The sequence below is a fragment of the Ciconia boyciana genome, chromosome 4 (assembly GCF_034638445.1).
Source record: "Ciconia boyciana chromosome 4, ASM3463844v1, whole genome shotgun sequence".
Classification (NCBI taxonomy): domain Eukaryota; kingdom Metazoa; phylum Chordata; class Aves; order Ciconiiformes; family Ciconiidae; genus Ciconia; species Ciconia boyciana.
Window position 1 is genome coordinate 10464803 of NC_132937.1, and position 23806 is coordinate 10488608.

Consider the following 23806-nt stretch of genomic DNA (forward strand, 5'->3'; position numbering starts at 1 on the left):
CTTACAACTTACTTAAACCATCTTTATACTCAACATACAGATTTATACATTCTCATTAACTACTATTCCCTGTCCCTTAACAGATAGATAGATATTTCCCCATTCCATGGGCTTCTGCCACTGCCCCAAATGTTCATAATAACAGGCTATGACTTGGGCCCCATCTGTCAAGCAGCGCGTTTGTTTGTTGGGAGACAACACCAGCTTGAGTCGTCTGGTTCCCACAAGTTTTCTTGCTTTTGCTCTTCCTATTCTCTCCTGTCTCCCTGGCAGGTGGAGTAAGTGAGCAACTGTGTGGTGCTTAGCTGCCAGCTGGGGTCAACCCACCACAACCGGTAACAAAAACCTTCATAAAATGCAATTCAGGGAATAAAACAGGACTTTGTAGTATCACTTTGGGTAATATTTCCCAATACTTTCAAATGTAGCCATGTAAGCTACATAAGCTATGGTGCACTGCGCATTTTCTTTACAGAGCGACTACTTCACTGAGCGTGTTGAAGTCGCAGCATCGCACACAGGTCTGCCTTCATGTTAGCATGTCTGGGCTTCTCCCTGCCAAATGGTGACAGCCGAATATTCACAACAGACATTTATGTAGTTGTTTTTGTTTTTTTTAAGAACACAGAAAAGCAAATAAAGGAGGCATTCCACTTGGTAGGTTTTCTATGCTCTGCTGTCGCGGATGGAGTGATGCACTTCACTCGTAAGAGAGAAGCAAAAATATACTTTATTGATATAAAACAGTGAGTTAACAAGGTTCAATGGTAAACGCGACAGTGGCTTAACAAGATTCAATGGCAAGGTACACTTGATTATTTACTGCATAGAGAACAGGACAAAACTGTCAGGGAAACCCTCCCGTTGAGTCATGAGATTCAGAAAGGACCCCCTTGCTTTCTAAACTCCTTCTCAGAGAGGAGTCTAGGTGTGGTTGGATCCAATCCTAGTCCCAGTCTTGGTCAACGGTTTATGTCTAAAGGATTATATGTGCGCAATCAATCCTTTATATCACGTAGCTAAGATTTCAAATTTTAGCATGCTATTAGTCACTTACCGAGGATCTGTTGCGGCAAGGAATCTCTCAACCTCAAGGAGTAACCTTGAGAGGCATCCCTGCTCGAGGGGAGATCCTGGCATGCAGCCTGCTGCCGTGCAGGAGAGCTCAAAGGGCTCTTGGGCTGCTCACTACTTATGGGGGGTAAGATGATTGACCCATAGTCATATTTTCATACTGACCACAGATTTTAGTTTCTTCACTGTGGTTAGGTGGGCTCATTGCACAACAGCCCTTGGCTATTGTGTTGTTATCTGTCTCCCGAAGCCACTTTGAGTCGGATGCAGCCATCATGACCAGACCCATCCATTACGACTGTCACTGGTTCACTGGTGGTTATTGCCTGAGCAGGGTTACGGAGATAAAGTTCGGGGGTGGGGGTGGGGTGGAGGAAGCACACTGTCACATCCGCTGAGTTACTACAAATTGCCGCTAACATGCAACTTACATTACAGATACCTTTGGCAAGCTAGCCCTGTTTCCCGCTCATTTTTGACAGCCCCCTTCTCTCCCTGTAGGCTTTAAGGAGCTCCATCAGAGCAGAGACCTCACCTGCATGTACCACACTGCCATAATAATCCCTTTGCCCCTTACAGGATCTGCTGGACATGAGCTCAAAGTTCTTTCAGAGAAAGAGAGAGAGAGAGAGCACCAGTCCAAATTGCATCAAATAGATGCTAATGTGGTACATTGAAATATCCTTTACAGACAACTTTAACATTATGTTTGTGATTGACACCCAGATCCTAATGAAGCAGGAATTAACACAGAAACAAATGCATAACACAAAATATTATATAGGAGCTTCTTAAACTGTTGAGTAAAAATGCTAAAGCTTTTCCTGAAATAAACACAGAATTGTTTAGGTTGTAAGGGACCTCATGAGATCATCTAGTCCACCCACCCCCCTCCCCTGCTCAAGCAGAGTCAGCTAGAGCAGGTTGCTCAGGACCATGTCCAGACGGCTTTTGAATATCTCCACAGATGGAGACTCTACAACCTCTCTGGGCAACCTGTTCCAGTGTTTGACCAGCCTCACAGTAAAAAATTGTTTTCTTGTGTTCAGATGGAATTTCGTGGTTTTTAATTTGTGCCCATTGCCTCTTGTCCTGTCAGTGGGCACTACGAGAAGAGTCTGGCTCCCTCATCTTCATTCCCTCCCGTCAGGTATTTATACACATTGATAAGATCCCCCTGAGCCTTCTCTTCTCCAGACTGAAGAGTACCAGTTCTCTCAGCCTCTCCCTGTATGAAAGATGCTCCAGTCCCTTAATCATCTTAGTGGCCCTGCACTGGACTTTCTCCAGTAAGTCTACATCTTTCTTGGACTAGGGAACACAGTATAGATAATTGAGAGTGACAATGACATTGCAATGACAGTGACAATGACATTGCAATGACATCCCTTTCCCATCTTCCCTCCCAAAGGCAAAACACTCTCTATGTTTGGGATGAAGAGACAGTGGATTTATAAAGTTCATAGTAGTGTTCTAAGCAACATCATGCAAAGCTATCAGACTTTTTTTCCACTCCCCCCATTGTTGCGGAATAACCAGAATGCAATTTTGAATGCAATCTCAGAATTCAGAATCTGAAGTTTTATTCCTGGCTTTGGGGAATATGATGCTTTGTTTATAGACAGCAAAGAAAAGGATATAAAATTTGCATGTTTATTCTGAAAGTTATCATTATTAAGCTGTGGCTATCATAGTAGAGGTGTTCATTCTATTGTTAAGGTCCATTCCACTTCTCCTCCAATGGGTCACCTGAAAAATTCTTAACATAAACCCAATCTCCAGGGCTAAATGGGTGGATCAGGTGATCTAACTCTTTTGCTCTGGTTCCCAAAACAGTCTTATTAATCTTTTCCAATTGTTTTCCTAAGGATATAACATAATTTTGTAAATAATTATTTCCCAGCTGATTCAAATCTTCCCCTTGATATCTGGCCTGATATGACCTCCCATATAATATCTCAAAAGGGCTCAGATTTTCTTTGGCCCTAGGTTTTACATGTATCCGAAGTAGTGCAATAGGCAGTGCTTGATACCAATATAGGTTTGCTTCTTGACATATTTTAGCTATCTGTTGTTTTATCATGTGGTTCATTTTTTCTACTTGCCCGCTGGCTTGTGGTCTGTAGGGCGTGTGTAATTGCCAATCGATTCCTAATAGTTTGCTGACCTGTTGCACTACTTCTGCACAAAAATGTGTACCCCTATCTGATGAAATGACCGTAGGTACCCCGACTCGAGGTATTATTTCATTTAATAATACCTTAGTTACTTCTCTTGCTTTGTTTGTCCTACAAGGGAATGCCTCTGGCCATCCGGAAAAGGTGTCTGTAAGTACCAATAAGTATCTGTACCCCCCTTTTCTTGGAAGTTCAGAGAAATCAATTTGCCAGTGGTCCCCTGGTACATTTCCTCTCCCAATACTTCCTAATTGTGCCCGGTTACCTGTATTAGGATCATTTTTCAAACATATTTCACATTGCTGAAATTGCAACTATCTAACTTAGTTGCAATGTATTGCAACTATCTAAGCTAACCAAGGATTTAACACAGGCAAAGCATTCTTACTCTAATGATTATTATTAGGGGGGGAAAGACCATACGTAGGTTTCCTTCAAATAAAGAATGCTCGTTAGCAATTCTGCTATCTAAGCTTCCTTACTTAAGGCCAACAATACTGACAGGCTAGGCTAAATTATCTGCGAAAGGGAAACTAAAAGGAAACATATTTACAACATTTCTTTTTGTCTTTGGGGATTTTAGCTCTTTTCACCTCCAGGAGTGCAATTAGGCCACCCTCTAACTCTGCTGTTTTGGATGGTCTTAAAGAGGTAAGCTACAGTTTCTCCTTTAAAAAAAAGGCCCCAAACTAGTGCAAGACAAAACAAAGAGAACTGGACCATATTGAGATATATGCAGCACAAAACAGGACAGATGTTTGTTTACTTTCCCTGAAATATGACATGTTTCTATCTATGCAGTTCTGTGCCATGGTAAAATGCAGTTACCTGCTTGAGCTCTGACTTTTAAATAATGTATGTGTGTATACACACACATGTACACACACAGTAGTATGTCTCTAATTCACAGTAAAGATAGCAAGGTTCATAAAAGTCTAACCTCTGTACAGTATTTTGGTATGGTTAATATGCACATTACTAGTTTCTGAGGATTTAAGAAGCAAAAGTAGCATCATTCGACAGTGGTTAGCTCTTCAGCACTGTTTGAGGCTACTCGCGTGTTAAGGACACATCTAGGAAGTGACTGATGTCCCTTTGTCTTGCGGCAGCATGCTGTCACCTGTACTGGTGCTAACCCTGGAGCCAAATTTCAGTGGCTGATATAAATAATAATAATTCAAAAAAACCCAAAATGTTGGCCTGATACTTAGGGACATTCATTGTGCTGCAGGTTGTTAAACTATCAGAATAAACAAATTAATGCAGTCACAAGTGATATAACAACACAACTGTGTACAATAATGTCCTTAATTACCTTTTGGACTGGCTAAAATCATGGAAACTGCATGTTATTCTGACTCACACTACATCACCAATAGAGTACGCTCATCCATGGACAAAGAAACAGTGTTTGCTTTGGTACCTGCTGTGGTGATAGATTTTGCCCCGCAGAGTACTGTGTGTGAATGATCTCGGGATGTCCAGGGTCCTGCAGCTCTGAGATGTCTGTGAGAAGACTTTCCCCTGGAGATTTAAGGAGGGTTTATTCGCAGATATGCACGTGGAGACTGAGACCAGGCTCCTCCATGGGACAGAAATGCACCATTTCAGCTTGAATCACCTCTGAAACAGAAGGCATCATGGGAATTGCTATTGTAGTATTAATATGATCTATTTAGGCTTAGTCAAACCAATTCCTATTTAATTTATGATAAACTGACTTGGTTTAACTGAATGCTTCCATAAAGTAAACATAAGTCATTCTTTCTGAAAATTAGATATTGATGGACCCATTTAACTGTACAGACTGAGAATAATATCGTAAACCCTGGTGCAGTTACCCCTTTAGAAGTATTAATTTAAATTGTGGACTTTTTTTCCAAAAAGTTCTCCCTCATTCCCCAGTGCTGTTTACATTTTAAACTTTAAGATAAAATATTCAAGTGCTCCTTGAGAACAGTAATTTTCTATCAATATTTGTTCTCAGTCTACCCCGATATTTTCTCAAGATTTTTGTGTTCTAATATTTTAAAAGCAGATTTTTGGAGTTATCAGTGGCTTATTTCCAATTCTCTTTGAAACTTTGTTGTGGTTTAGCCCCAGTCGGCAACCAAGTACCACACAACCACTTGCTCACCCTCCCCCCTGGTGGGATGGGGGAGAGAATCTGAAGAGCAGAAGTAAGAAAACTCGTGGGTTGAGATAAGAACAGTTTAATAATTGGAAATAACAATAACAATAATAATAATAAAATTGTAATGAAAAGGAAAACAACAAGAGAGAGAGAGGAACAAAACCCAAGAAAAAAAACAAGTGATGCAACTGCTCACCACCCGCCGACCGATGCCCAGCCCGTCCCCGAGCAGTGATTGCTACCCCCTGGCCAACTCCCCCCAGTTTATATACTGAGCATGATGTCATATGGTATGGAATAGCCCTTTGGCCAGTTTGGGTCAGCTGTCCTGGCTGTACCCCTCCCAGTTTCTTGTGCACCTGGCAGAGCATGGGAAGCTGAAAAGTCTTGACTAGTGTAAGCACTATACCACTACTAAAACACAGCACTATACCAGCTACTAGGAAGAAAATTAACTCTATCCCAGCCGAAACCAGTACTACCTTTCATGTTGAACACTAGTTTCCTACATGCGTATTCTTATAGATATAATTTCAGAATATAGGATCTTTAAGATTAGAACTTTTCAGTGTTGCTCCATCCTCTTCGGTTATTTCATTCAGATTTATTTTCAAAACCAAACCTGTTTTCTGAGGTCACTTTGAGTTTCAACTTGAAATAACAGTAAGCTCCATTGTCTCTTTTCTACTCATAATTAAGAAACCTTTAACTAAATTGTTAAGTGTCTTACAATATTTACAGTGTGATAGAAGGATAAAATCGAAATGTTTTGGGGAGACATTGCTCTAAAGACAAGGAAGCTGAATGTTTTCTTCTAGGTATGTGAAAGTAAAATTTCAGGTTATGAATATTTAGATATTAATGACTCTGGAACGGGAAATTTCTTCTTAAAATTGTGAAAGCTGTCTTAGATTAATATTTACATTGCCACTGTGTACTGATGGAACAAATAAGTATTTTTATTGTACTGTTTTATATTTGCAATTTTGCATGAATTAATTTTGTACTTCTAGTTATCTTATGAAGTTACCATTTCCATCTTTCTTCTTCTTTCTTGCTCACCTTCTGCAGAAAAAGGAGCCTATTCCTGGTGCATAGTCTGATGCTGTGGATGTCTTTTTTATAAATTTTATTTAAATAACTGAATCTAGTGCATTTTACAGTATATTTCCTTATGCAAACTAGATGGAATGCTTTTTAATAACCATATAGCCATTTGATGATTATTATATGTTCCATTTGAAGACAGCTTGGATATAGATTGATATAGAATTGCTTAAAATACTGAATATAATTTAAACATTAATAAGGTAGATACGGACAGACTAAGCAGCTCAATTATAATCTTTGGTTATGTAGTTACTGCCTCAGGGACACTCCATCCATTTCATATCATATATCCTTCTTTTATAAATGATCACTTGGTTCAAGTAACATTTCAGCACAGTAGGAAATTGCATAATTTATAGACCTTTAAAAATGAAAACCATAAAACTACTTTCCATTAATTATATCTCCCTCTTTGTTTTTCTTTTCTCCCCTTACAGATTGGAACACTGAAGGATTACTATCACTTCTACCATAGTAAAACAATTAAAAGGTCAGTTCTCTCAAGTAGAGGTACCCACAGCTTCATTTCAATGGAACCAAAGGTAAGAAAATCCACCTACATGTCTGATGCAAAAGCCTTTACATTTTTTATATGAAATATCATACCAGGAGACATTCACCTGAATGGGATATAGCATTACAAGAACTGACCCTTTTTTGCTGAGGTTCTGCTTCCCATTAAAATGAAAACAATACCATGCTATTAATTATGTGCTGTTGTTGGAACATAAGGTCTGACATTTGTAGAGGAGCTGTAGTATAGGAATTTTGTACTAATCACTATGCTATGCTTCCCTAGAAAATCATCTATGTAACATTAATGGCTGTTATCTTCTTCTGTAAATCAACCAGCTTTGGGAATGAAAATGAGTAATATAGGATGATACCAATGTTCAGATGAAGGTTTCTCTTTTGTTTTTTTTTCTGGTCATTTTTCTGGACTTAGAATGTATGAGGGATTAAAATAAGAATACTCTTTTCTGTGGTCTTTTTGGAAGTTTCTACTGACCTTAGTTTTAAGAGACTTCCCTCTGTATGAAAAATGGTATCAGACCTTCAGAGTATATATTATGTAATATGTAACTGGCAACATAATTTAATTACTGATTTATAGTTGGGTATAATATTGTCATGTAGCTGTATCCAAGACACTTTTGTTTTAAACCTTTAACTTCTGTGGTTAGTAGCTTCATCCCTAACCGTAGAATTGGATTTCTTGTGGTTGTCTTTTAGAAAGGAAGTTTAAAGCATATCTTCTTTAGCATTTTTATGCTGTTCAAGCAACCCACTCCCCCACAACAAAACCCTCAAACCCCTAGTGGTTTCCACTGGTTAAAATAGTCAGTCTTTTTTTAGACCTTGGATTATGATTGTGGTCTGTGAAGGATTTGTGCTATCCTAAAACTTGGCAAGAATTTAAGAGAAGTCTAAGTTATCAGCAAAAGACAGTTTGAATGCTCCACATGTACCATTTCCTACAAGTTAAGCATCATAGAGGAATACTAAACGATACATGAATACTTCTGCAGTCTGGAAAGCCATATTTAGGACTGAAGTTCCTCCTGAGGAAGGGACAGGATGAGGGAAATGCATACAGAGCATTTTCATCCCTGTGTCAATAGGGCTGGGCTGCTAAGTTCTGTAAGAGCCCCAGAAGCTCTACTGAGCAGCATGTTTCAGGGATGATTATGAAAATGGTTAGGGCACAATTCTCTGTTCCCATGAATGCTGACACCTACCATTCAAACACCAAGCGTTGTACTCAGAATAGGTGACACTGCAAAAGGAAAGGAAAGTGTTCACATCTGTCTCATTCCATGTTGTTTCCCACATGCACAGAGGTTGTGAAGTGATTTACATGCAAATGCACAAGTTCACATGTACATACAACCTTAAACATACCTGTTACACCCAGCTTCCAGATACCCCTTCTGCATCTCTGGCAGCCAGCCCAAATTACTGTGGCCAAAATTGTGAGAGATTCTAAGGCAGAGCACAGCAGCAAATCAGAGACATAATTAGTTTCTCAGTGCCTTCTATGTTATACCATTTGGGTCTTGTCCCATATGCAGCATTCTGTGCTAGTGCTGGTACAGGAATCACATTGCAGAATCATTGTTAAATATCACTTTAATAATGAGAAACTGTACTGAGGGTTGTGCGAGACACTCCACCCTGTTAATGATTCTGTACCCAAAGAGAAGCTGACAGTCTAATACCTTGATCTGGCAAAAGTGTTTGTGATTGACTTTGTGATTGCTCTACTGAATCTGGGCTTGGGAATTGTGTGGCTGCACACGTCAGAATATGGACACCAGTATTTGTAGGCTAATGTCTGGTTTGTCCTCAGTGTATATGACATTTCAGGATTATTAAAGTAGGCTTAAATTCAATTGTGTTGTATAAGCTGGACCTTTTAAAACCAAAATGTTTAATCTTAAAAAAGGCACATTGCATGGCCATGAATTTTTCATGCTAAGAAGATGGTCATCAGGGTGTGTTTTCCATTTGTTTCAGAATTTAAATGTGCCAAGATTGGAGTATGAGGTTGAGTTAAGGAGAAAATAAAACTTCGGCCAATTTATATTTCGTGTAGAAGGCACAAAATACAGCAGGAATGAAGAATTTCATTACAATACTAAACCCCTGTGTTTTTAAAAGCAGCATCTTGGACTTCAAGCTTAGAGGAATTCTGATGAGAATGCTATTATGGGAAAGCTTGTTTCGTATTGGCAATGCTAAGTGTTAAGTTGTTGTCGTGGTTTAACACCAGCCGGCAACTAAGCATCACACAGCTGCTCGCTCACTCTCCCCACAGTGGGATGGGGGAGAGAATCAGAAGAGTAAAAGTGAGAAAACTCGTGGGTTGAGATAAAGACAGTTTAATAAGTAAAGCAAAAGCCACGCACAAAAGCAAAGCAAAGCAAGGAATTCATTCACTACTTCCCATCAGCAGGTGTTCAGCCATCTCCAGGAAAGCAGGGCTCCATCGCACCTAACGGTTACTTGGGAAGACAAACGCCATAACTCCGAACATCCTCCCCTTCCTTCTTCTTCCCCCAGCTTTATATGCTGAGCATGATGTCATATGGTATGGAATATCCCTTTGGTCAGTTGGGGTCAGCTGTCCCAGCTGTGTCCACTCCCAACTTCTTGTGCACCTGGCAGAGCATGGGAAGGTGAAAAGTCCTTGACTAGTATAAGCATTACTTAGCAACAACTAAAACATCTCTGTATTATCAACACTGTTTTCAGCACAAATCCAAAACATAGCCCCATACTAGCTGCTATAAAGAAAATTAACTCTATCTATCTCAGCTGAAACCAGGACAGTTGTTAAACCTCATTAGTGAACAAAAAGATTTTGTTAGCCAAATAGAATAACAGAATCATTAAACCTTGGGATTAGGTGAACTACTGATGTCTGCCTGGGTAGACATAATCTGTATTAGTACTTGGAGAACAAAGAATCAATAGCACTTGGTAAAAGAATAATAGGAACTTCCACTCTGTTTTCCATGTTCAGAGTTTGACTGGGGAATTTAAGTTAATTATTAAATAATGATATGTTTACCACTGTGGACCCTGTATTTAATTGTCTCAGAAATCCTTTACACAAGCCATCCTTCCTTCTTTAGCTCAGTGAAGATCAAGAATCAGATCTGGTATTTTTAAGGAGCCTGTTGCTGCGTGAATTAGAATATGAACTGATTCACAATGTATGAGAGGACATAGCAACATTTCACTGTAGTACCTGCCTCTGGAATATTAAACACAGTTTTATATAAACATGGGCAAATAGTCCTACAGTTAGATCATGTTATAGGGCTTCTTGAGATACAAAGTTGCTGTTCACTGGCACCCAACTGCATTAGATCCTGTTATAATTAGTGCTGTTCTAACAGTTCTTATGTTGTTGTAAAGTTTGTACAAGATGGTTGGTATTTTTTTTGTTTAATGGTGATTGAAATCTGTACTTACAGGGGTGCCCGGTATATTAGCCCTAGCTTAAACCAGATTCTGCATCAGCAAAAATCCCCGAGAAGCCTGTGTTGCTTGAGCAAGAATCAAGAATAATTTAAACATGCTGAGGATGCATGACAGCATCAGACTTATTTTCAATTGTGATCCAATATGAACTACATTGCAGTTCACAACGTACCTAGACCTAGAGGTTTCACACTGAGAGCAGGGTAAAACATCCTGTTCTGTCTAATCATTTTGGTGAATAGCAACCTAAAAAGTTGGTGTTCCTTTCCCACACATGAAAGAGTGTTTGGTCTGTACATGATACAAAACCAGCTCAAAGCTGAACCTTGTGTGACAGTAACCTAAAGGTGAAAGGCTTAATCCTATCATAATGTTATAATTAATCCTTAATCATAATGTTAATGGGACTGAGATTTCTTTGTGAAGAATAAAAGCTTTGTTAATGTCCAATTCTATTACCACATTAATGAGATGATAGCTTATTTTTCTATTAGTGCTTAAAAAGAAAACCCTCAGAAATAATCATCAAAACTACCTACTGGAATTACCTTTTGATGTTTTCTGCTAAAAGCAGAAAAAAGGCCAGTAGGAATTCAGTGTAATATGATTTTAGAAATTAAAAATGTACACTCTCAGAGAAGTGTTTCTTGACATAAATTATCATGTTTGATTACTTACACTTATATTTCATCTTCATCATAATTATCCCAGTTGTTAGCACCTGCCTTAAAGGGTTTTTCTCCTGTCTATATCCTTAATTGCATGTGGATTAAAAAGAAATATTAGATTTCAGAAAATTCTAATTTTCTGTTTGCCAGGTCATTTTACAGAACTCCTTTGCAATGATAATATCGCTGTTAACTGTTGGGCAAGAGTTGGAGATTAGTCTAGAGGTTTTAACTGGCTCACTTCCTAAATAGTATAGCAAATGGTTTCAGAAAAGAAAAAAAATTTATTCAGCAGGATTGCATTCTCTAGCTATTTTCTTATAGTGATTTTCTTAAGCTGGTAGAGGGATGGGCAGGGAAATTAAAAGACAAGGTGGAGAGTAGTTGGGTTAAGATTTTGACCAGTAGTATGCTGTGAAAAACTACAGTGCCTCACCCTTTTTATCATGTTATTGCAGCATCACATAAGCCCAGCATCAGAACAGGTGGCAAATACCTCATTCTAGTGAGCAACAGAGTTTACAGGGATCGTAGTGCAGCTGCTAGTACAGTCTCTGGGCTTCATGGTCAATGAGAAAGGTGGTGGCTGACCTTAAAGATAGAGGCAAAGGCTCAGCCATCTCTGACAGAAGTAGCCAAAACTTTGTGAGATAAGAATATTCAAAATGAAGCAGATCACATGGGACTCTGGACTTAGATGTTTCTGGAGCCTTTTGGCTGTGGAAAGGCAAAAGCAAAAGGTATGAGATATATGCTATGACCTGGGGCTTTGCAAAGGACTCTATGAAGAAAAAAAATTCTGAAGCATCCCAAAGCTCAATTAGAGCTGAAACTAGCCAGTGCCGTATCTGACAACAAGAAAGGCTTTTTTATGTATGTTAATAGCAAAAGGAGGTCTAAAGAAAACATTGGACCGATACTTGTTGAAGATGGTCACCTGACTAATAGGGACGAAGAAAAAGCAGAGGCATTCAATGCTTTTTTTGCCTCAGTCTTTAATATCAATGATAAACCTTGGGCTGCCTGGTCCCCTGAGTCAGAGGACCACGAGTGTGGGAACAGTGACTTTCCATTTGTGGACACTGAAATTGTAAGGGACCAGTTGTATCCGCTGAATGTTCACAAGTCCACGGGGCCTGATGGGATTCATCCCAGAGTACTGAAGGAGCTAGCGGATGTTACAGCAGCACCCCTCTCGATCATCTACCAAAGGTCTTGGGAGTCTGGGGAGGTCCCTGCTGACTGGAAGCTAGCCAATGTTATTCCAATTTACAAGAAGGGCGTGAGGGAAGACCCAGGAAACTACAGACCTGTTAGTCTAACCTCAGTACCTGGAAAAATTATGGAGAAGATCATGCTGGGTGCTATTGAAAGGCATTTAAAGGAGAATGCAATCATCAGGCACAGTCAACATGGGTTCACAAAGGGAAAGTCCTCTTTAGCTAATTTAATATCCTTCTATGATAAGGTCACCCACCTAGTGGATGAAGGGAAGGTGGTGGATGTAGTTTTTCTGGATTTTAGTAAGGCTTTTGATACTGTCCCTCACAGCACCCTTCTGGACAAGTTGTCCAACTGTGGGATGAGCAGGTACACAGTGCGCTGGGTGAAGAACTGGCTGAAGGGCAGGGCTCAAAGGGTTGTATTGAATGGGGCTACATCTTGCAGGTGACTGGTCACCAGTGGTGTTCCTCAGGGCTCAATTCTAGGGCCAGTTCTGTTCAACATTTTTATCAATGATCTGGATGCAGGAGTTGAATGCACCCTTAGCAAGTTTGCTGACGATACTAAACTGGGAGATGCTGTTGACTCTCTTGAGGGACAAGAGGCCTTGCAGAAGGATCTAGATAGATTGGAACATTGGGCAATCATCAGTGACATGAAATTTAACAAGAACAAATGCCGGATTCTGCACCTGGGACGGAGTAATGCTGGACACAAGTATAGATTGGGAGAGGAGTGGCTGGAGAGCAGCCCTGCAGAAAGGGATCTGGGGGTGCTGGTTGACAGCAGGCTCAATAGGAGTAAGCAGTGTGCCCTGGCAGCCAAGAGGGCAAACCGCATCCTGGGGTGCATCAAACACAGCATAACCAGCCAGTCAAAAGAGGTGATTATCTTGCTTTATTTAGCATTGGTGCGGCCTCACCTTGAGTTCTGTGTGTAGTTCTGGGCCCCACAATTTAAGAAGGATGTGAAGGTCCTTGAATGTGCCCAGAGGAGGGCAACAAAGCTGGTGAAAGGCCTGGAAGGCATGTTGTATGAGGACTGGCTAAGGACTCTGGGTTTGTCTAGTTTGGAGAGAAGGAGGCTGAGGGGCGACCTCATTGCTCTCTACAGCTTCCTGAGGAGGGGAAGTGGAGAGGGAGGTGCTGATCTCTTCTCCCTGGTATCCTGTGACAGTATGCATGGAAATGGTTCAAAGCTGTGTCAGGGGAGGTTCAGACTTGACATTAGGAAGCATGTCTTTACCGAGAGGGTGGTCAAACACTGGAACAGGCTTCCTAGAGAGGTGGTTGATGCCCCATGCCTGTCAGTGTTTAAGAGGCATTTGGACGATGCCCTTAATAAAACATGCTTTAGCTTTTGGTCAGCCCTGAAGTGGTCAGGCAATTGGACTGGATGATCATTGTAGGTCCCTTCCAACTGAAATATAATATTCTATTCTATTCTATTCTATTCTATTCTATTCTATTCTAACTTGAATATTGCAAAGCAACATGTGGCTTGAAGTCTTTATTACTTCAAAAAATTAGCTGGATTTTATCATAGAATCATAGAATGCTTTGGATTGGAAGGGACCTTTACAGGTCATCTAGTCCAACCCCCCTGCAAGAGAAGGGACATCTTTCACTAGATCAGGTTGCTCAGAGCCCCATCCAACCTGACCTTGAATGTTTCCAGGGATGGGGCCTCCACTACCTCTCTGGGCAACCTGTTCCAGTGCCTCACCACCCTCATTGTAAAAGATTTCTTTCTTAAATCCAGTCTAAATCTGTCCTCCCTTAGTTTAAAACCATTGCTCCTTGTCCTGTCACAACAGGCCTTGCTAAAAAGTCTGTCCCCGTCTTTCCTATAGGCCCCCTTTACGTACTGGAAGGCTGCTATAAGGTCTCTTCTCCAGGCTGAACAACCCCAACTGTCTTAGCCTGTCCTTGTAGGAGAGGTGCTCCAGCCCTCGAATCATTTTCATGGCCCTCCTCTGGACCCAATCCAACAGCTCCATGTCCTTCTTGTGCTGAGGGCTCCAGAGCTGGACACAGTACTCCAGGTGAGGTCTCACCAGAGCAGAGTAGAGGGGCAGAATCACCTCCCTCGACCTGCTGGCCACGCTTCTTTTTATGCAGCCCAGGATATGGTTGGCTTTCTGGGCTGCGATCGCACATTGTTGGCTCATGTCCAGCTTTTTGTCCATCAGTACCCCCAAGTCCTTTTCCACAGGGCTGCTCTCAATCACATCATCCCCCAGCCTGTATTGAAACCGAGGATTGCCCCGACCCAGGTGTAGGACCCTGCACTTGGCCTTGTTGAACCTCATGAGGTTCACACAGGCCCACTTCTCCAGCTTGCCCAGGTCCCTCTGGATGACATCCCGTCCTTCTGGCGTGTCAACTGCACCACTCAGCTTGGTGTCATCTGCAAACTTGCTGAGGGTGCACTTAATCTCACTGTCAATGTCATTGATGAAAATATTGAACAGCACTGGTCCTAGTACGGACCCCTGAGGGACACCACTTGTCACTGATCTCCATGTGGACATTGAGCCGTTGACTGCTACCCTCTGGATGTGACCATCCAACCAATTCCTTATCCACTGAACAGTCCACCCATCAAATCCGTATCTCTCCAATTTAGAGAGAAGGATGTTGTGGGGGATCATGTCAAAGGTTTCACAGAAGTCCAGATAGATGACATCCATTGCTTTTCCCTTGTCCACTGATGTGGTAACTCCCTCGTAGAAAGCCACTAGGTTGGTTAGGCAGGACTTGCCCTTGGCAAAGCCATGTTGGCTGTCTCGAATCACCTCCCTGTCCTCCATGTGCTCTAGCATAGCTTCTAGGAGGATCTGTTCCATGATCTTCCCAGGCACAGAGGTGAGGCTGACAGGTCGGTAGTTCCCAGGGTCCTCCTTTCTACCCTTTTTAAAGATGGGCACAATGTTTCCCTTCTTCCAGTCACTGGGGACTTCACCTGACTGCCATGACTTTTCAAATATCATGGAGAGTGGCTTGGCAACTACATCAGCCAATTCCCTCAGGACTCTGGGATGCATCTCGTCAGGTCCCATAGACTTATATATGTTCAGGTTCCTCAGGTGGTCTCGAATCTGATCTTCCCTTACAGTGGGAGGGGCTTTACCCCCCTGGTCCCCAACATGTTGTCCATTGACTTGGGAGGGGTGAGGAGAGCGGTTGCCAGAGAAGACTGGAGCAAAAAAGTTGTTGAGTACCTCAGCCTTCTCCTCATCTGTTGATACTAGGTCACCATTCTTGTTTAGAGCAGGCTTTCTAGGAATGTGACAGAGCAGATTTTATACATGATTTCCTGAGGGGATACTTCATCTGATACTGATGATATTGGTTATAGTGCAGGATATTAATAGAAAAAGGGATTAAAGGGTGCTTTTTTTCCCTGCATTTGGAAAACTTTCTGGCAGCAATGTATGTTCCTGATGTAACGTGTCAACATTTTTATGCATCTCTGCCTGCTTCTGACAGGCAAGACAATCATGTTTAATTCTAGTGACATCCTTCTCGCCCAGATATTTTAAATTGTGAACAGCAAGTGATCATGATACACACAGATAATTTGTCATAGCTAGGGTTATTAAAAGATAATAAAAGGTAGGGGCAGGGAGCTGGAAAGACACCTCCCCAAAATAAAGCAAAAGAAAAAAGCCTCCAGCTTTTTGTGCATCTCCTTAGAACCTCCTTTCTTTTAGAGTAATTTTAAAAAGTCACTATCACTGGAAAGCCTCTCTTATTTCACTTGGCTAGATATTCTGTTTCAGACTAGCAGATCCTCATCATCCTGTGAGCTGCAAGTTTTAATGGCTTAGATGAGGTGCCAGGCAGCTATGCCCTGTTTGTAGCTGTGCTGCTGAGTGTCTGCGGCCTTCATCAGACTACTTCGCTCCTTTGTGCTGACTCCCTGCCTGTGAAATGTGGAGAATGCTGACAGTTGAATAAAAACTTCAGCAAATGGCAAATGCAAAGTAAATACTATATATTTTATTCTGTGGAAGTGTATTTCTATTGATGCCACAGAGGACATTTTATGAAGACAAACAATGTTTTAGTAAACTAAAACACTTACTCTAAATCCTCTCCATATAATCCATGTAAACCAGTTGTTTCCATTGGTGTGTTGACTGTTGCTTAAATAAGCCTTGTTTAGCCTAGATTATTGTTAAAATATTTTTTTTCCCTTTTTGAGGGGGACTAAATTCTGTCATTCCTATTGACACTGAGATTTTAAATAAAGGCCAAAATACCTGATGATCTTTGCTTTTGTAAAGGAATCAAATAAAAAAGTTATTTTTAAGTACATTTACCAAACTCAAAGTCAATTCACTGTTTAATCAATAGCTGTTATAACAACTTTATATGATCATATAATAAAACCAGAATTTCTGAATTCTAAACAGTTTTCTGTTTCCCAGGGTGTTCCTAAGAAATTATTTCTCCAAACTACAGTTGTCAGTAGACACATAGCCTGTAAGATCAAAAGGAAACATTGTGATTGTCTGATCAAAACATCTGTGTGGTGGGTTGACCTTGGCTGGCTGCCAGGTGCCCACCAAGCCGCTCTCTCACTCCCCCTCCTCAATAGGACAGGGGGAGAAAAGATGGAAAAGCTTGTGGATTGAGATAAGGACAGGGAGATCACTCAGCAATTACTGTCAAGGGCAAAACAGACTTGGCTTAGGGAAATTAATTTAATTTATTGACAATTAATCAGAGTAGGATAATGAGAAATAAAAACAAATCTAAAAACACCTTCCCCCCACCCCTCCCTTCTTCTCAGGCTCAGCTTCACTCCTGACTTCTCTACCTCCTCCGCCCGAGCATCACAGGGGGATGGGGAATGGGGGTTGCGGTCAGTTCATAACAATTCATCTCTACTGCTCCTTCCTCATGCTCTTCCCCTGCTCCAGTGTGGGGTCCCTCCCACGGGATACAGTCCTTCACGAACTTCTCCAACGTGGGTCCTTCCCACGGACTGCAGTTCTTCAAGAACTGCTCCAGCATGGGTCCTTTCCATGGGGTGCAGTCCTTCAGGAGCAGACTGCTCCAGCGTGGATCCCCCATGGGGTCACAGGTCCTGCCAGAAAACCTGCTCCTGCGTGGGCTCCTCTCTGCTGGGCCTCAGTTCCTGCCAGGAGCCTGCTCCTGCGTGGGGTCTCCATGGGCTGCAGCTTCCTTTAGGGTACATCCACCTGCTCTGGCATGGGGTCCTCCAGGGACTGCAGGGTGGATATCTGCTCCACCGTGGACCTCCATGGGCTGCAGGGGGACAACCTGCCTCACCATGGTCTTCACCACAGGCTGCAAGGGAATCTCTGCTCTGGCACCTGGAGCACCTCCTCCCCCTCCTTCTTCACTGACCTTGGTGTCTGCATAGTTGTTTCTCTCACATATTCTCACTCCTCTCTCCCAGCTGCTGTTGCACAGCATTTTTTACCCTTTCTTAAATATGTTATCACAGAGGCGCTACCACCGTGGCTGATTGGCTCAGCTTTGGGCAGCAGCGGGTCCGTCTTGGAGCTGGCTGAAACTGGCTCTGTCTGACATAGGGGCAGCTTCTGGTGTCTTCTCATAGAACCCACCCCTGCAGTCCCCCCGCTACCAAAAACCTTGCCACGGAAACCCAATACATCATCTTTGACCAGATGTTGTATGGCTCTCTGGAATTAATTTCTATTATTTGAAGCAGAGCATAGGTTTTAGAAGTCTTCCAATTTTAATTAAAACATTTCCAGCAATGGAGTTTTCAGAAGTTTTTAAGTTGTTCTGTTATTTAAATCTTTTTGTTTTATCTGAGTTTATCTAGCTTCAAATTCTAGCCATTTGATGTTGCTATAACTTTGTGAACTGGAAGACAAAGTTTGCTTATAGCAGCTTGCTTACCTGCATATGTTTGGACACTGTCTTAACACCCATAATCTTCCATTTCCTCAGCTAAGAATACCTCCTAGAACCACTCACTTGTGGATCTGTTTTTTTCTTTTCATCATTTTTGTGCTTCTTTCCTGGGTCCTTGCTGTATCAACATACTTCCTTTGCTTTGAATGTAGGAAGCTGACAGTGAGAGCTGCAACAGTGGTCAGTGCAGATACACTCCTTTAACTTGTTTAGTCATTTTATGAAGCCAGATACACTGTGATTTGATGGTCTAAAGAAGGCATGTAGATAATTTAATACTGTTACCTTATTTGTGAGAGACTGAGATTTATTACCATCTCTTTTGACTTTCCCACTGTCCTGACAAATAGTGGAAGTGCAGTCAGGAGCTCTGAAGCTGTCATCTAATGGGTAATACATGTGATGTAATCCACCAGAGTTCAGTTTTGTCTTTTGGTCCTTCCTATCAGCAGGTAAATGAACTGGACTGATAATTAGAGATATAATAATAGTACTAATAGGAAATTTATGAAAGCCCTTATAGTTTTTTAAGCTTCTGAAATGTCTGCCCTGGGTAGAGCAGACATCTTCTGTAGCACATCTCAGATGATGTCAAACAAAACTTATGTTTGTATTCTTCAGAAAATGCATGTTTGCATGCATGAAGATTGTCTTGGTCAGAGGAAAAAAAGGTTTTATTGGTACTGAGTATTCATAACCTGTAATCATATAAAGAATCATATTTATAGTAGGCCATTTTAAAATGCTTTTATCCCAACAGAAGACAAAGTAAAAATAGCTCATAAAGATTGCTATCAAGTGACATAAACATAGATAAGAGAAATTTAGGCAAGACTGTCCAAACCACACTGTAACCTCATGTAAATGGTCTAATTGGAGATGTAAAGTTTTATACATTCAATTGGAATGTCAGTCCTGTAAATGACAGCCATGGAAATAATGCTCTTTATTTTCTTTTTCTGAATTTATAGTATGGAAGAGTGACGTGAATTATGAGCGTAGAGAAATAGAACCATAACTAAATGACTGTTCTTGGCATGCTTCTAATGTCAAAATGAACACAGGAACCATCAGGGAGCTACAAAGCCAAGTAGTTTTGGATCTAGGCATCTCCTGCAATGGAGACTAGCTGTGAAAAGAACAGCTCATCCTTTCCTGGGTAAGTAATGCTGTGAGAGCACAGCTAACGGAGACAGCCAACAGACGCAGCAGTTTGTGCAGCAGTTCACACAGAAGGGTGCGAAGAAGGGGGCCTCAGCTGAAACTGTGCCACTGTAACAGTCTCAGACATAGTGGTAACACACCACAGAGCAGTTTCCCCAGCAGATATTGGAGCAGCTGTCCCTGCTAGGGCAGAGGCTTCAACACAGACTGAGCTTCAGATGGCAGATGCAGCCCTCCAAGTCCCAGTCTGCAGGGAGTGTCTGGGGCCTCTCTGATGCCAGGAGAGATGGGCCTCTGTCCTGCAGGAGTTGTGCTGCCTTGGAGGAGCTCTGCCACCAAGTGGAGGAGTTATGGGAAGAAGTGAGCAGGCTGTGCAGCATCAGAGAAGATGAAAGGGAGGTAGACAGCATCTTCTCTGAGACTCAACGGCTTGAAGACCCTCATACCCCATTTGCAACACAGAAGCAGGCAGTGTCTACCCCCACTATCAAGGTAAGCAAAACCTCTGGAGAAGGGGAAGGATGGAAGCTGGTGACTTCTGGCACCAAGAGGAAGGCTCCTGCCCCACCTAAGCATTTACAACTGCAAAATAGGTTCACCACCCTCAAAACTGAAGGGGAACCAGATGTGCCTACAAGCAAAGGACTGGGTCTACCTGACCCTAAACCATGAAAGACTACCAGGAAGAAATGGCGAGTCATTGTAATGGGTGACTCCCTGCTGCGAGGGACAGAGGCATGCATCTGTCAACCTGACCAATTGTCTAGAGAGGTTTGCTGCCAGCCAGGGGCCAGGATCCGGAATATTGTGGAGGGACTGCTGAAGCTCATCTGGACCTCTGAATACTACCCCCTGCTGTTATTCAATGTGGGCACAAATAATACTGCTGAGGGCAACCTGGAGAGTATCAAAAGTGACTACAGAGCTCTGGGGGCAGTAGTCAAGGGCATGGTGGCCCAGGTGGTGTTCTCCTCAGTCCTGCCAGTGAGGGGAAAGGGTGTGAGGAGAAGGGCACTAATAGGACAGGTCAATAATTGGCTGCGGAACTGGTGTTGGCAACAGAGTTTTGGTTTCTATGACCATGGGAACCTGTTTGCAGACCAGCGTTTGCTTGGGATATGGGATCCATCTCACTAAGCAGGGCAAAGGTATTTTTGCCAGCAGGATGGCTAACCTCATAAGGAGGGCTTTAAACTAAGAATGATGGGGGAGGGAGAGGGTAACCAGCAGCCCTGTGAGTGATGGACAGGATTGCTGAGCAAAGGGCCTAGGGTGATGTGACTGAAAGGGATCACAAAATCAACAAAACAGGGCTTAAGTGGGGCCACCTCTGTCACTTGCATGTAAGCAAAGAAGTGCATACAAGGCACCATTATGGAAAAATCCCCCAAACCCTCTCCAAGAACTCAACATGCTGGAGTGCCTCTCTGAAGTGCCTGTATACTAATGTATGCAGTATGGGGAATAAACATGAAGAGTTAGAGATCTGTGTGTAGTTGCAGGACTAGGATCTTGTTGGGATCATGGACACATGGTGGGATGGCTCCCATGACTGGAGTGTTGCAATGGAGGGATACAGGCTCTTTAGGAAGGACAAGATGGGAAGACGAGGAGGGGGATTTGCTCTTTATGTGAGAGAACAGCTGTAATGCATGGAGCTCTGCCTGGGGATGGATGATGAGCCAACTGAGAGCTTATAGATAAGGATTAAAGAGAGGACAGTTAAAGATGACATTGTAGTGGGTGTCTGCTATAGGCCACCTGACCAAGAAGAACAAGCAGATGAGGCACTCTACAGACAGATAGGAGCAGCCTCAAGTTTGCAGGTCTTGGTCCTCATGGGGGACTTGGAACCATCCCAATATCTGCTGGAGGGACAACACAGCAGGACATAAGCAATCCAGGGGGTTCCTGGAGTGCATCGATGAGAACTTCCTGACAGAAGTGACAGAAGAGCTAGCGAGAGGAGGTGCTCTGCTGGACCTCATACTCGCCAACAACCAGGGGCTCGTTTGGGATGTGAAGGTCAAAGGCAGCCTTGGCTACAGTGACCATGAAATGGTGGAGTTCAAGATCCTAAAGGGGAGGGAGCAGGACAAAAAGCAAGATCACAACCCTGGACTTCATGAGAGCAGACTTTGGCCTCTTCAGGGATCTGCTTGATAGAGTCCCATGGGATGAGACACTGGAGGAAAGAGAGGCCCAAAAAAGCTGGTTAATATTCAAGGATCACCTCCTCCAAGCTCAGGAGAGTTCCATCCCAACAAATATGCAGTCAGGTAAAAATGGCAGAAGGCCTGTGTGGATGAACAAAAAGCTCCTAGCCAAACTCAGAAACAAAAAGGAAGCATACAGAAGGTGGAAGCAAGGATGGGTAACCTGGGAAGAATACAGAGACATTGTCCGAGCATCCAGGGATGGGGTTAGGAAAGCCAAAGCCCAAATGGAATTGAATCTGGCCAGGGATGTCAAAGACAACATGAAGGGCTTCAATAAGTACATAGGTGACAGAAGGAAGAGTAGGGAAAATGTGGGCCCGCTGCTCAACGAGATGAGGAACCTGGTTACACAGGACATGGAAAAGGCTGAGGTACTGAATGCCGCCTTTGACTCAGTCTTTACATGCAAGACCAGCCTTCAGGAATCCCAGGTCCCAGAGTCCAGGGGGAAATTCTGGAGCAAGGAAGACATGTCCCCTTGGTGGAAAAGGATCAGGTCAGGGAATACTTAAGCAAATTGGACATACATAAGTCCATGGGCCCTGATGGGATGCATCCATGAGTGCTGAGGGAGCTGGCTGATGTCATTGCAAGGCCAGTCTCTATAATCTTTGAACAATCATGGTGACTGGGAAAAGTGCTTGAGGACTGGAGGAAAGCAAAAGTCACTCCTATCTTCAAGAAGGGCAAGAAGGAGGACCCAGGGAACTACAGGCCAGTCAGCCTCACCTCAATTGCTGGGAAGGTGATGGAGCAACTAATTCTGGAAGCCATATCCAGGCACATGAAGGACAAGAAGGTCATCAGGAGTAGTCAGCATGAATTCACCACGGGGAAGTCATGCTTGACCAACTTGATAAACTTCTACGATGAAATGACTGGCCTGGTAGATGAGGGGACAGCAGTGGGTATTGTCTAGCTGGACTTCAGTAAGGCCTTTGACGCTGCCTCCCATAAGATCCTCATAGACAAGCTGTTGAAATATGGGCTGGATGAGCTGACAGTGAGGTGGGCTGAAAAATGGCTGAATGGCAAGGCCCAGAGGGTGGTGATCAGTGGCACGAAGTCTAGTTGGAGGCCAGTAACTAGCGGTGTACCCCAGGGGTCAAGACTGGGTCCAGTCCTGTTCAACATCTTCATTAATGATCTGGATGATGGGGCAGAGTGTACCCTCAGCAAGTTTGCTGATGACCCAAAACTGGGAGGAGAGGCTGATACGCCAGAGGATCGTGCTGCCAGTCAGAGGGACCTGGACAGGCTGGAGAAATGGGCTGACAGGAACCTCATGCAGTTCAACCAGGGGAAGTGCCAAGTCCTGCACCTGGGGAGGAACAACCCCAGGCACCAATATATGCTGGGGGCCGCCTGGCTGGAGAGCAGCTTTGCAGAAAAGGACCTGGGGGTCCTGGTGGGCACCAGGTTGAACATGAGCCAGCAATGTGCCCTTGCGGCAAAGAGGGCCGACGGTATCCTGGGCTGCATTAGGCAAAGTATTGCCAGCAGGTCAAGGAAGGTGATCCTTCCCCTCTCCTCAGCACTGGTGAGGCCACACGTGGAGTCCTGTGTCCAGTTCTGGGCTCCCCAGTACAAGAGAGACATGGACATACTGGACAGAGTCCAGAGAAGGGCCACAAAGATGATGAAGGGACTGGAGCATCTCTCCTATGAGGAAAGGCTGAGAGAGCTGGGACCATTCAGCCTGGAGAAGAGAAGGTGCAGGGGGGATCTTATTAATGTCCCTTGCTGAAAGGGACCTGGGGGTCCTGGTGGACAACAAGCTGAACATGGGTCAGCAGTGCAGCTCTGCAGCAACAAAGGCAAATCAGATGCTGGGCTGCATCCACAGGGGCATTACTAGCAGAGATAGAGATGTGATCATCCCACTCTACTCAGCGCTTGTCAGGCTGCACCTGGAGTACTGTGTCCAGTTCTGGTCCCCACAATTCAAGAAAGACACGGACAGACTGGAGAGGGTCCAAAGGAGGGCCATGAAGATGATCAAAGAGCTGGAGAACCTGTCCTATGAGGAAAGACTGAAGGAGTTGGGTCTTTTCTCCCTGGAGAAGAGAAGGCTCAGGGGGGACCTCATCACAGTATTCCGGTACTTAAAGGGTGGCTACAAAGAGGA

At 43.1% G+C, this 23806-nt stretch overlaps 1 protein-coding gene across 3 annotated transcripts in view; it reads left to right on the forward strand.

Moving 5' to 3' along the window:
• LOC140650981 (proprotein convertase subtilisin/kexin type 5-like) overlaps positions 1–23806 on the forward strand; it is a 262110-nt gene that overhangs the window by 46673 nt on the left and 191631 nt on the right. For all 3 annotated transcript variants that reach the window (XM_072859926.1, XM_072859927.1, XM_072859928.1), the window contains exon 2: positions 6933–7037. In XM_072859926.1, the coding sequence (XP_072716027.1) occupies positions 6933–7037 (105 nt within the window). The remainder of the gene's footprint in view (positions 1–6932; positions 7038–23806) is intronic.